This window comes from Megalobrama amblycephala, unplaced genomic scaffold (genome assembly GCF_018812025.1).
Source record: "Megalobrama amblycephala isolate DHTTF-2021 unplaced genomic scaffold, ASM1881202v1 scaffold265, whole genome shotgun sequence".
NCBI classification, from domain to species: domain Eukaryota; kingdom Metazoa; phylum Chordata; class Actinopteri; order Cypriniformes; family Xenocyprididae; genus Megalobrama; species Megalobrama amblycephala.
The window spans coordinates 442,141-455,720 of record NW_025953341.1 but is presented as its reverse complement, the minus strand read 5'-3'; the positions used below and the strand labels follow the sequence as shown (position 1 = coordinate 455,720).

Genomic DNA, 13,580 nt, shown 5'->3' with positions numbered 1-13,580 from the left:
TGGCTTATGTAAATTTCTACAAATGCCAATTTTTAAAGGCTATTAAAATAAAGTTATGTAGCATCATTAGGAACTTACATGAACTAACATTAACAGTGGACAACTAATTTTTGTTTGCCCCCACTGTCTGACCCCCCTCACATCCATATTGAATATACATTAATATTATACTGATAACAAACTGAGATCATACTACCCTTTACTTTTAGTGATTTTAAAACACATTGCAATGTCATTCCACGTAACTTGAAGTGTGCTAATGGCATCATTATTGTGTGCTTAAAATACAATAAAGTAATCTTTATAAATAATGGCACAGCTTAAGAATTTGCCATTTACTGACATTTTACAGACACCCCCCAGTAAACCAGTAACACACTTATCCGGAAAACATCCGGAACAGATAGTCCTATATTGAATGTAGGAAACACCACAAACTAGATTCGAACCTGGGTTGCTACCACACAAGCTCACTCGGTTTACCAGTTGCACCCCCACGCAGATATACACAATGCAAAACAGGTTACTTTGTTACAGATTTTTTCATCAATGACAGTACTAGGGCTGCACAAGCCCTGATGTCATAAACGATACTGCCTTTTCTAGTATTTTTGACCAAAGGTTCGAAAGTTCAGGTACAAGCAAAGTCAATGCACAGACTCTTTTCTTTGTTTAATTTGCACACTGAATATGGGTTGGAGCTCTAAACTTTGAACTGTTTAAAATACAATTGTCTCATTACTCAGAACATCTCAAGAACATCATTAGGGCTGAACGATTTTGGAAAATAATCTAATTGCGCTTTTTATTTCTTTCTTTTTTAAACCAATATTGCGATTTAATATGCAATATTTTTTTAACTCTTTATCTTCTGTATTATTCAACAAAGACAAGCAATAAATCATTGTATATTAGGGGTGGGAATCACAATCTAATTCCAAAAATATTCTTGATTTTCTTTTTTTTCTTATTAAGCAATCATATAAATAAAACTTAACATCTCTTCTTTATTTAATTGCATATTAGTACTTTTAAAAATAATTACACAAAAAAATGTTTTATTATTGCATGTTAAGAATTTCAAGTATATAATCAAATATAGCTTCAAAACATTAAAGCTAAATAATAAAGAGGAACAAAAACATTACAAGCAATAAACAGAGTGCTTTCAGTATTTAGGAGTAGGCTATCTGAACGTTTTCTTTTCAAGAGCTGTGAGTGATTTTTCTCTTTCTCAGCTTGTTTAATACTGATGTCACCTTAGACAGAGGGACATCTAATAAGCTGCATTCACACCAATGCACAGATCTCTTTTGAAATATAAGATATGGTTTGTCCTGTCTGTTTGTTATTAAGACATGCCTGACTGTTTACATTAATTTTGCGTCATAAATGCATTTTCAGATGCAAGTACATTTATACACAGAGTTTCACACAGTCGCATGCACGGGCACTCAGCACTCTTCACAAAGTCAAGTCAAGTCACCTTTATTTATATAGCGCTTTTTACAGTGCAGATTGTATCAAAGCAGCTTTACATTGATAACTGGTACATAATTTTTGCTGCACAGCAGCTCTTCAAGAATAGTGTCAATGCAGGCAGATCAAAGCACTGTTGAATAAATGTCAAGAATACTGTTGAATATCAAAGCACAAAATTGGAATCAGCTTTCTGTCAATAAGTTTTCTATTTTTAATATAAGAGCACAGCATACCAAATGACATAAAATGATGCCTTTGTAGAGCATTTGAAAGGAAAATACCAGTGTTGTGGTGTGCAAGATTGTACACTGCAAGCGTAACATCAAGCAAAGAGCATGTTTCTCACAGCGCACATCCTGTGCAATGAAGCCTGCGAATGTCATCGTAATTCACTTCAACCTTTCTGAACTTTATGAAAGTTTATTTTACGGAATGTTTGAGTGGTGTATGTGTGTGAGGAATTGAAAGCAATCAGAATTAGCCATTTTCACACTTCCGGGTTTTTGGCTTCTGGAATGGCCCACGCCGGGTAAATTTTTTTTTCCACTAACAGTGATAGATAGCCGAGCCTAAGAACCAGTTCGGGAATCAAAGTGCTTTTACGAATTAAATGTCATGAAAATGTTTGAACGGTCTTGGTGATTTATTGGTGAGACTACTGAGCTCTCATTAAGAGCTACATTTAAGAACTAATTTGAAGAGATGACGGTTAAATTGGCTATATTCTCTGTGTCTGTTTGGCGCGGCTGTGCATTATCGCACTCCATGTGCTATAAAGACAGTACCTGCCGTCTCAATGTGCATACTATCCATCCTAAATAGTATGTGACATTAGTAATGTTCTATACTTTTTATGGTGGTTAGGGTGGATAGTATCCACATTGATTGCATGCCTGATCCTCTGATTCATAATTCAGTGATATTTCATCTCATTCACTCATATTTTCCTGTAATCATCATCCTAAAGTCTGCAATATGCACAGTATTACAACCCCATTAGTAGTATTTTTACTGCTGCGACATTAATGCAAAGACTGTTAGTTTTATACAGTGGCGGTGTTGGAAATTAATTATGCAATTAATCATTCAGCCCTAAACATTACTATAACCACTTTTAATAAGTTTCAACAGTGCTGTGTAACTTTGTTTTAAAAAGTGGATATGTACAAATTATAGGATAAACATTATGTACAATAACAATTGCAGAAAAAAAAACATTACAGTGTCGAGAAATTAATTTCAGTAGTACATTTCAGTTTAATTTATCGACACAGAAGTCATATTTTAACATGATGAGATTCATGCTTACATTTACTGTAGTGAATAAATATATGACTTGCACAGAAGACTTGTGTTCCTTAATGGTCTAGTGGGTGAATTTTTGTTAAGTGTGTCAGAGAGGTTCTGGGTTCTAATCTGCCCTTGTATAGTTGTTTGTTTGTTTGTTTTTTTTCTCATTAAAACCAAAGGTGTTCATCAGTGAATGTATATCAAGAGCATGCATTTTGTTTTGTGATTTCACCAGAACAAATAGAGAGTATCCTCAACAGGGTTAAGGCTTAATCATTTGAAGAGCTCGCCTGTAGCCAAGTTTCCATCCAGTTTTTGCTCTGTTTTGTTATTGACAAAGAAAATAAGTGCAAAAAAAATATTTGCGAAATTGCTGTCTCCAGGATGTTTCCATCCAGTTGGTCTTTTACCGATAAAATGGTGTGCGTAATGATGTCATCCCTAAAAAAAAAAAAAAAAAAAAAAAAAAAAAAATGCATTGTCGAATACGTTTTTTTTGTATCGCTAAAAAAATCTGCCCTTAAGACGTTTCCATACATAATTTTGCATATATCGCAAATTCATATCTTTTGCATCCCAAATATTTATAAAATGTACAGAGTAATGAGACAAATACTGTGTATTTTTACATATAAAGTTATTTAATAGGAAATATAAGAAGACGACAGCAAAGTGGAACAGCTCGTCTGACAGGACTTAACTGCCTTTATTTGATGAAGCACAGGTTTGGACACAGAGTAGCCCATTTGTCCTGTATGCAAAAAAAATGAGGGTCCATAAAAACGGTGCAGTGAAATATTCAGTCTTTGCTTACTGCAATCAAAGCAAAAGATCATTCAAAGCAAAAAAAAAAAAATTCTCTCTGGTTCTGGAGTTCAGGAACATCAGACTCATCAAAAACATCAAATCGCTGTTGATCCCCCCCAGAGACAGATGGAGCTGTGTACTAAAACATTTTATTTGCGTTTTTAACCTTTCTTTTTTTTCTTTTTTTGTCTGCAGTAGCTTAACTGAGGCTTATTCTCACATAACATTTCTAAAGTTCTAATATTTTCGATTCCCAACCCTAGTCCTCTACATGGCACACTGTGATAAATGGTGAACACTCTAAAGGTTTATGGGTTCAACTCCCATGATCATAATAGAGGATGTTGTGGAGTGTCTCCTCATCAGTTTAGCAATGCTTGTTAAATATTATCAACTAACTGGAAAAAAACCCAAAAAACTATTAGCGTTAATAGCAGCCCTAGTTTGATGTGAATGAAAGATTACTGTTACATGCTGCTGTTTTGTGAAACCCATAATGTGATATTTATGTTTTTAATTTTAGGTTAATGGGCATCAGATCATGGATGAGCCAATGGAGGAGGAGTCCTACACACACTGTGTGAGTAATTGTGTTCAATGCTAGCGCTTGGTCTGTGAACCTCTCAGAACCACATTCCAACGATGTGTGATTTAATTACCCTTACAAAGCAGGGTGACTGATGGCTGATATTAAATGATCAGACAATTTAACTTAAATACAGGGCTCAACAATAAGTGCCTGATGGCCCAGGGCTAGCGAGAAAGAGGACGATTGTTTGTTATAAAATCGTGATATGAAATTTTGGGAAAGAAGCTCAGGACAGTTGACTGAATTATCATCACTGGCTTGATTGGCATTGGTGCCACGAAAGTTTATCATTTGCATGTTTTAAAAGTTTTGCAAATTTAAATAGAATTTTTTTTTTCCCTTACAAAGTTCATTTTTTTTGTCAAAGTGATTCATTTGAAATGTTCAATTTTCATGGTTATGTTCAGTTGTTATTGCAGCAATGGTGCATGTGTTATTTGTTATCTTTAAGATGAATTGTGAGATATCAAATACAGTGGTCCGAAAAAGCATTTGGAAACTTAAGCCACATTTAAAAATGTATTTGCAGTCTAAAACAACATAACAAAATATCCATGTCGGTTTTTGAATGATATACCAAATAAAATTCATAGTAATCAATATCTTGCAGCAGCATGCACTTAAAGTAAATAATCTAGATTTGTTTTGCGTCTGAAAAATTATTCTTTGTGAGGCTTCTGGACACTTGTCATGATGTCTACAATTGTGTATGTTTATTTGTGCAGGATGAGGGGGCTTATAAAGAGATCCCCATCACTCATCATGTGAAGGAGGGCTGTGAGAAGGCCGATCCCAGCCAGTTTGAGCTGCTGAAGGTTTTGGGACAAGGCTCCTTTGGGAAGGTCTCTGATTCTTTTACTTTGTCTTAATAGTAGGGCTGGAGTGGTACACTAAATTCATGGTTTGGTAGAATTTTGGTACAACAAGGAGAACAAAGAATCTGTATTGAAATGATTTATTTTGTAAACACAATGGCTACAAGGTGCTCATTTGTGCATGACTTGACTATGCATGTGATCCCTCTGAATATACTATTTGACATAAGCACTAAAATAACTAATAAAATAAGACATTAGTAGTGTAGATTTCTGTTTCATTATGGCTGAGAGTGCTAACATATGAGCAAAGCTCTTTTGAACATGACAAACTGAATAAAAAAAGTAAATAAAAGTGTTATTTTCAGGTCTTATTGTTGAAGTTTCTAATATTTTTGTCAACAACAAAACTTAGGTTTTGTTTTCAATTAGCAAAAATCAATTGTCAGGTATACAGTTTAACACTTAAGAAGTTCCACTGGGCGTTATTCTGTTATTTTGTCAGTACTTCAGTTAAGCGCTTTTTCTGTTTGAATGAAGGTCAGCGCTGGGCATCTCTGGCCCTTTTGTCCACTGTCCTGCAGAATTCAACTCCAACCTTAATCAATCACACCTGCCTGGGATTTTCTAGTAATCCTCAAGACCTTGATTAACTGGTTCTGGTATGTTTATTCAGGATTGGAGCTGTCCTGCGGAGTTGCCCCAACCCTGGTCTAAGCATTTCTGCTTTAGATGAACAGGTGGAGGAATAGTCCTGCCTTTTGTGCACTTTGCCTGAGAAGTGCTATTTGTGTCACATGCAAAATCTCCCCGTCAGATGCTCTGACAGATATATTATGTGCTTAGTGCTGACAGATACCTGCGCTGTTTAATACTAATGCATTTGTGGAGTTTTCTTCAGTGTGTAACTTACATTTCACAGGTATATTCTCCATCTGTAAATTTTAGAAGGTCATGGAAATATTTCCATTTTGCTGTCAGGAGTGGATGTGCCTAATGCAAGCGAGTTACTTTCTGCTAAACTTCAGTTCAGTAAATGAGCGCCGCCATTCTGACTAAAATATACATTTTGCTAAAATATTTGTTGTCAAACAATACATGTGAAATATGTAGAATTTTAAACCTACAAGTAAGAGTATTGTTGTGATAGCAGTAACCGTTAAGTGAGTATTATAATAGGGAAATCAAAATAGCCTAATAGGCTATAATTAGTCTTCTAATTAGGCTTTTGTTTTTATTTATTTTTAGTTTTAGTTTAGTGAATCTAACTTCTGCTTTAAAAAAAAAAAACATTTTTATTTTTAGATTGTAATGTTACAGTGTGACAAGGTAATGTGATCTGACCCTTTTTCGCACACACACACACACACACACACACACACACACACACACACACACACACACACACACACACACACACACACACACACACACACACACACACACACATATATATATATATAATATATAGCATAGACTACATGGTTACATTCACTATTCACTTGTTTTCATAGCCTTTAATATGAACATTGCTTGTAGGACAACGTTGGGCAGGATATATTTTTTTTTTTTTCCTAAATCCAAATAGAAAAATGTATATCATCATTCAGCCAAAAAATACAGAGGTATAATTTTTATGGGCATCTCACCCAGCCCTAAGTTCACCAAAAAATTAAAATTCTATCATTATTTACTCATTTCAAGTCATATTCGGAACACAAATTAAAATATTTTTAATGAGGTCAGAGAGGTTTTTGACAATAAATTAAAAGTAATTAATGACAGAATTTATTTTTGGGTAAACTAACCCTTTAAAATAGCTTGAGTGTAACTCTACATGTTTGCTTCATTTTGCATATGTGGATCCATTAATATGCAAATTAGAAGAAGAGAAAGAGTGAATTATACAGGCTCGTCTACAAGTTGATGTATCAGAATGCATTTTATCACTCTCTACAACGTTGGACACATAATGGTAATTGATATGATTAGCTTTGGCTTGACTATGTTATCAAACAGCTAATAATGTGTTTGTTACACAAACCATGTTCCCATTCACCATCTCAAAGTCAGACAGCTGCCTTCTAAAAATTGGTATCTTTAGAAATGCTTTGAACAACTTCAGTTGAACATCAGTGGAGAAAGGCATATAGTTTATCATAACATCATAATATACATCATATACGAAGTTTACCGCCTATGTTGCAAAATGTACCTGATTTTTCATATCAACAGAAAAATACTCAGCAATGGTGTTGACTAATGAATTTGTACATGGTTGGTCCTAAAGCATTATAAAATTATCACAACATTAACATTTTTTGAAAAACTCACTGACGCTATTCTCTCACTCCTGGACCATCAAAGCATAGAAGGAAATCATACTGTAGAAAAGGGGTCAAAAAATTACTTGCAGCTACATCTATCTATCTATATCTATATATATATATATATATATATATATATATATATATATATATATATATATATATATATATGGTCAATGTACCCTTTCTTGTTAATTTATCATTGTCTTTTGGTAGTGACAAATTTGGGGAGAGGAAAATATTCCAAAACTTTCTGAAAACAATACAATAAGAGAATTAACTGTACAATTACTAGAAATGTACTCTGACTTTGTAACAGTGTATATATATATATATATATATATATATATATATATATATATATATATATATATATATATATATATATATATATATATATATAGGCCATTCTACAGAATGTGATATTTCAGTTTTTCTTTTTTAATAAATCTGCAAAAATGTCAACAATTCTGTGTTTTTTGTCAATATGGGGTGCTGTGTGTACATTATTGAGGGAAAAAAATGAACTTCAATGATTTTAGCAAATGGCTGCAATATAACAAAGAGTGAAAAATTTAAGGGGGTCTGAATACTTTCCGTACCCACTGTATATTTATTTATTTATTTATTTATTTATTTATTTATTTGCCATTCTACAGAATTGTTACAAAGTCAGAGTTGTAAACTTCTTGGGCAAAAAAAGTGTCTTTTTCCACAAATTTTGAAATGTATGGAAATTGTATAATATCCAAAGTACACATTTCTAGTGTATAGTTGTGTGTCTACTGTATGAATGTATGTTTGGAACAACCCTTCAGCATGGCTGCCATGACTGTTCTCTCTGTGGAATGCCCTGCACTTTTACTCCTTAATCATTTTGGTCTATAAATAAGTGATTAAACAGAGTAATGCATTTGTGCATTACTATTTATTTGAAAATGCATTAAATAAATTCTTTCCAGTGCAAATGTATGCACCAGACCAGAGATTTAACTGTATGCAGCATCACATATAACATTGCAAGATTTTCTTTCTTCAGTGGAACACTAAAAAAAGATGTCCCAGTGTGCTGCTGTCCGATGTTGTTTTGGACCCCTTTGACTGTTGTTCATTTTATCAATATATTCATTTTATATTTCCAATATAATACATATTCTACAGTATAATCCCCCTTTTTTATTTTAGTGTGAAAACATGAATTTTTCCATTTTGTGAACAATCTGTGTCTGTGTAAATTGGAAAGTGATCTGTGAACTCTCCTGACCTCAGGTGTTTTTGGTGCGGAAGTTAATGGGTCCGGATGCCGGTCAGCTTTATGCAATGAAGGTGCTCAAAAAGGCATCTTTAAAAGGTCAGTGATTGTCTTTATTTGTGCGAGTTACACATTTCTGTGATATACTCATTTGAATGTGTATGTTTGAATGTGTTGCAGTGAGGGACAGAGTTCGCACTAAAATGGAAAGAGATATTTTGGTGGAGGTCAATCATCCTTTCATTGTGAAGTTGCACTATGGTAAGGCTCAGATTATTTGTGTTAGACAGACCCTCTGAGTAATAGTTGTTGGGTTCTTTGCTCCACTCCCAACATGTTTGACAAGATGTAGCTTTGTTTCATTTAGTGTAGGGAGCAATTCCAATGTTGCAGACAATTTGCAATAAAAAAAAAAATGAAATGTACTTGATTATTTTGTGTGGTTTTAGAGCCCAAAATCAGGATTTTAGGACAAACTTTTCTAAAGTATAAACAAAAAAAGCAGTAGACCAAACTTCATTCTGAAAGTCCAGAACTTTGTTGAGGTACAGCCTTAATTTCAGCCTCACTTTGGTTTGGTCAGCCCTGTATGCAGCTCTGTCCAATGATCATTTGAGCCAATTTCTGTGGGAGTAGTGGGGAAAAACAAATACTAAACATTCCAGATTGTATGCTTGGCATAAAAAGTTTGAGCTTATTTGTATGAATATTGTATTATAAACGTTATGGGTATGACACATCACTGAAGCCCAGTGACCTTTTTCAGAAAGCAGTGCTGTTTTGAAAGTGTGTGTATATTTTCCTCAGACATTGTCTTGTCTATCTGTAAAATGTTAATTGATAACATGAAGTGTCCTCTTTTAAAGCCATGAATTATGGCTGGTAGATATTCTAGTTATAGTGGTGGATACCTTATGTGTAGTGAAAAAAAAAAAAAAGTCATTTACTTAAATCCCTTAAATGATATAACACTTCAATTAGTTCAATACAGTAAATATAGCCTTAAAGGAACCAGTTGAAAGAGTTCCTTTGCTTTATTTATTTTTTTCTTGGTGTGGCTGACGTTTCCATGGAATTCCCCAGGATTGACATCTAGGTGTGATTGTCTGCTCCCTTTTGTTTTTTTGTTTTTTTACTTGCAGCCTTTCAGACAGAAGGGAAACTCTATTTAATTTTGGATTTTCTCAGGGGTGGGGATGTATTTACTCGTTTATCCAAAGAGGTAAGCATCGTGTGATCTATTCTAACCGTTTCTTTGTTCGATTTGTGATGTTGATGTTAACAGACTAACTCTTATAACCATATAAGAGTCTAGTTAACAGACTAGACTCTTATAACTATTTTGTATTGTTATTTTTTCCACAACAATTAACTGATTGTAATAATGCCCAAATGTCTTATAAAGGGAAATGTCCTCTGCCAAATTTTCACTTGTTCATTTGCAGAGCTTTAGGTTAAAAAATGTGAGGCCTATTCTCAACCAGAGCGATGCAACCAGAAAATGACAAGTAATTACAAATTTTGCACCAAAATTATACATAAATGAATAGAGAGTGAAATTCTTACATTCATCTACATGCTTGAATGCTGGACTCACAGTGAAAATTTGCCTTCATTGTTAACAGGACTTTAGTCTGTATGCATTGCCAGCCCTTTGTGTGTTTCAAGTCATTTTTATATTTATTTGTTTGTCTATTTATTGTATGTTTTCTGTACTTTCTTAACTTTGATGTGCACAATCGCCAGAAAAATAAGATCACTTGCTGAATGTCACGGCAGAGGCAGAGTTTACTGTGGTTCTAATGTAGCATTTAGCCTGTTATATTAGGAAAGGAGGCATATTTTAATACAGCAGCTGCGTGGCATTTTATCTTTACACAGAATTGCTAGGTTTACCTAGCAACCATGCAACCAAATAATTCATTAGCAATCTGAAAATGATGGCTCAATCGGATTGAAAAGCCTTCATGTAAACACCGCAATCGGTGATCAAATTATCTTATCTAAAGAAAATAAGAAAAAACGCTTGAATCTGACCATTTTCTTAATCAGATTAAAAAATAGCTTGCTTGCACAGTTCCCTGATGTGTAGTTTACTTGCGAACGTTTGTATGTATTTCTTATGTATGTCTTACGAACTGGTCAGTGGAGTAGACTGAATATTTTACTAAAATAGCTCTTCTGAGATATATCGGCTTTCATTTAGATGTTATCAAGGCAAAAACGACAGTTATACTGATGGTAGCTCCAGTGACTGCTGAATGCAGTGACTGGGATCTATGCATGTGCTGAAGTTTTGTTCAGAATATGTAATGCACATGTAAATGATTATGTAAATCGGATTGCAACATTTAGGGTTCTTATAAACAGGACTTTTTTTTAGAACATGAAATTGGATTGGATTGAGGAATTGAGGAAAATTAGTGAATGTAAACATACCTAATGTGGAGGCAGCACAAAGCTGACTTTGCCAAACATGTGCACCCTTTTCAAATGCGGTTTTCAGCTGTATTTGCCAGTAAATGCATTGTTAAAATAGAAAAAGTAATGTGTTAATTACTTAAAATAACTCTGTAAATTCCTCAAGTAACACAGGGAAAATAATCCGATTGTATAGCGTACAGTAATTGTTTACCCAACATTAATATTATGGCTTATATCCATCTTTTTCTTTGTCGTTATGATGATGTTTTTTATATTCTTGTGTGTGTGTGTGATTTTGATGAGAGAGTAAATTTGTCCAGTTCTTACTAGGTTATGTTTACAGAGGAGGATGTGAAATTCTACCTTGCAGAGCTGGCCCTTGCATTGGATCATCTACACAACCTAGGCATTGTTTACAGAGACCTGAAGCCTGAAAAGTAAAGTATCCCCCTTCACCTCTTTGCATTTCTCTCTCTGTGTTTAGAGTAGAAACCATACTCTCTCTCTTTCTGGCTTTTCACCTGCCCTCTCTTTTTGATCTTTTATTAAGTAAGGATGGATATATCTGACAGAACCAATGTGCAAGATTATAATCGAGAGGTTTTGAATTCTTCGTCTGATTTTGTTTGTTGACTCTTGTTTAGTTCATGTATTTTTGTATCTGTATTGGAGAAATGTGGTCTTAATTTTCAGCATTTTGCTTGATGAAGCTGGACATATCAAGTTAACAGGTACGTACCATTGTCCCCTTATTACATCACTTCCCTGCCTGTCGAACTTGTGCATGTAGAGGCAAATTTGTAGTGTTACATGTACTTTTAGCGTTTCATCCTGAATTAAGAATGATTTGAGTCATGTATGGTGTGTTTGATTCGTAGTCAGATGGGGTTCTTTGTCAAACTCGGCCGCTGGAGCACCGCCATCCTGCAGACTTAGAGGATTAGTTCACTTTCAGAATTAAAATTTCCTGATAATTTACTCACCCCCATCACTGGGGTACAACAAATTGCAAATTGCAGTTTCAGTGCAGCTTCAAAGGGCTCTACACGATCCCAGCCGAGGAATAAGGGTCTTGTCTAGCGAAATGATCTATCATTTCATTTTCTAAAAAAATAAATATTTAGATACTTTTTAACCACAAATGCTCCTCTTGCACTAGCTCTGTGATGCACCTAACGTGATTACGCATTACGTAATCACGTTAGAAAGGTCATGCGTGATGTAGGCGGGCGTACCGATCCACTGTCTACAAAGCAAACGTGCAAAGACTAAGTCAAACACCCCTTTACAAAAAAAGGTAAAACAACGACGACGGGCAATTTTGAAGTTGGAGGAGAAAATGAGATGGAGTTTTTCGTCCTACCATGGTACTTCCACCTACGTCAGGCATGATCTTTCCAACGTGATTACGTAATGCGTGGCGCATCGCAGAACTAGTGCAAGACGGGAATTTGTGGTTAAAAAGTATATAAAAGTGTGTACATTTTTTTTTATTTTATTTTTTTTAGAAAATGACCTATCGTTTCTCTAGACAAGACATGGGCTGGGATCGTGTTGAACCCTTTGAAGCTGCACTGAAACTGCAATTTAGACCTTAAACCCGTTGATATATGGAGAAAAATCCTGGAATGTTTTCCTCAAAAATCTTTATTTTTTTTTGACTGAAGAAAGAAAGACATAAACGTCTTGGATGACATGGGGGTGAGTTAATTATCAGGAAATTTTCATTCTGAAGTGAACTAATTTTAACTTTAAACTTTTAACTTTAAACTTTAACACCAATTTTCAAGGAAACTCTGCAGGAACGTGTCTCTCCAGGAGCAGAGTCTGCTTTAGCTTTGTGACTTAATGCAAATACGACTAATGTGTTGATGTGCCTTTTGCAGACTTTGGGCTCAGTAAAGAATCTGTAGATCAGGACAGAAAAGCATACTCTTTCTGTGGCACTGTGGAATATATGGCCCCTGAGGTGGTCAACAGGAGAGGTCACACACAGAGTGCTGATTGGTGGTCTCTCGGCGTCTTAATGGTAGGAGCTCATCACAGCAAGACGTTGATGACTATCCCGTTATGAGCATGTTTGGAAAATGTGAAGTTATTATCTTAGGGATTAAAAGTTACCGGTTTGACGATAAAACACAATAAAATTCTTTTTTTAGTACTTTTTGAACATTTCCAGTACATGTTAACAATACCGTGATAATATTGATAACCGTGATAATTTGGATCATGATTATAGTGACCAAAATGATCATGGTTACGACATTTTCACACCTTTTTATCTCTATTATACACTGCCTGGCCAAAAAAGTTGCTGTTTGGATTTAAACAGGCAAATGATTAAGAGTCTATGATTGGATCATAATTGCAGTGATTTATTATGTTTCTAGCATGTTATGTTTGGCAACAGTTCCTCTAACCCCAATTGATGGAGTGTGTAGTTGTTCATTTCTTAAACAACCATGTAGAAAGACACATATTCCAGGATGACAATGTCAAGATTCATCTGCCTCAAAAAAAAAAAAAAAAAAAGAAATTTTCACACATGAATTGGCACCTCTGAGTCCAGACCCTAAATTCTTAAAATTCTTAAA

The 13,580-nt window shown here is 34.6% G+C and overlaps 1 protein-coding gene across 2 annotated transcripts in view; it reads left to right on the top strand.

The window, feature by feature from the left end:
- The window catches only part of rps6kal (ribosomal protein S6 kinase a, like), a 32,745-nt gene that overhangs the window by 7,654 nt on the left and 11,511 nt on the right, over positions 1-13,580 (top strand). For both annotated transcript variants that reach the window (XM_048179650.1, XM_048179651.1), the window contains exons 2-9: positions 4,103-4,159; positions 4,894-5,010; positions 8,580-8,661; positions 8,743-8,823; positions 9,705-9,784; positions 11,317-11,423; positions 11,680-11,717; positions 12,873-13,015. In XM_048179650.1, coding sequence (XP_048035607.1) covers positions 4,103-4,159; positions 4,894-5,010; positions 8,580-8,661; positions 8,743-8,823; positions 9,705-9,784; positions 11,317-11,423; positions 11,680-11,717; positions 12,873-13,015 — 705 coding nt within the window. The remainder of the gene's footprint in view (positions 1-4,102; positions 4,160-4,893; positions 5,011-8,579; positions 8,662-8,742; positions 8,824-9,704; positions 9,785-11,316; positions 11,424-11,679; positions 11,718-12,872; positions 13,016-13,580) is intronic.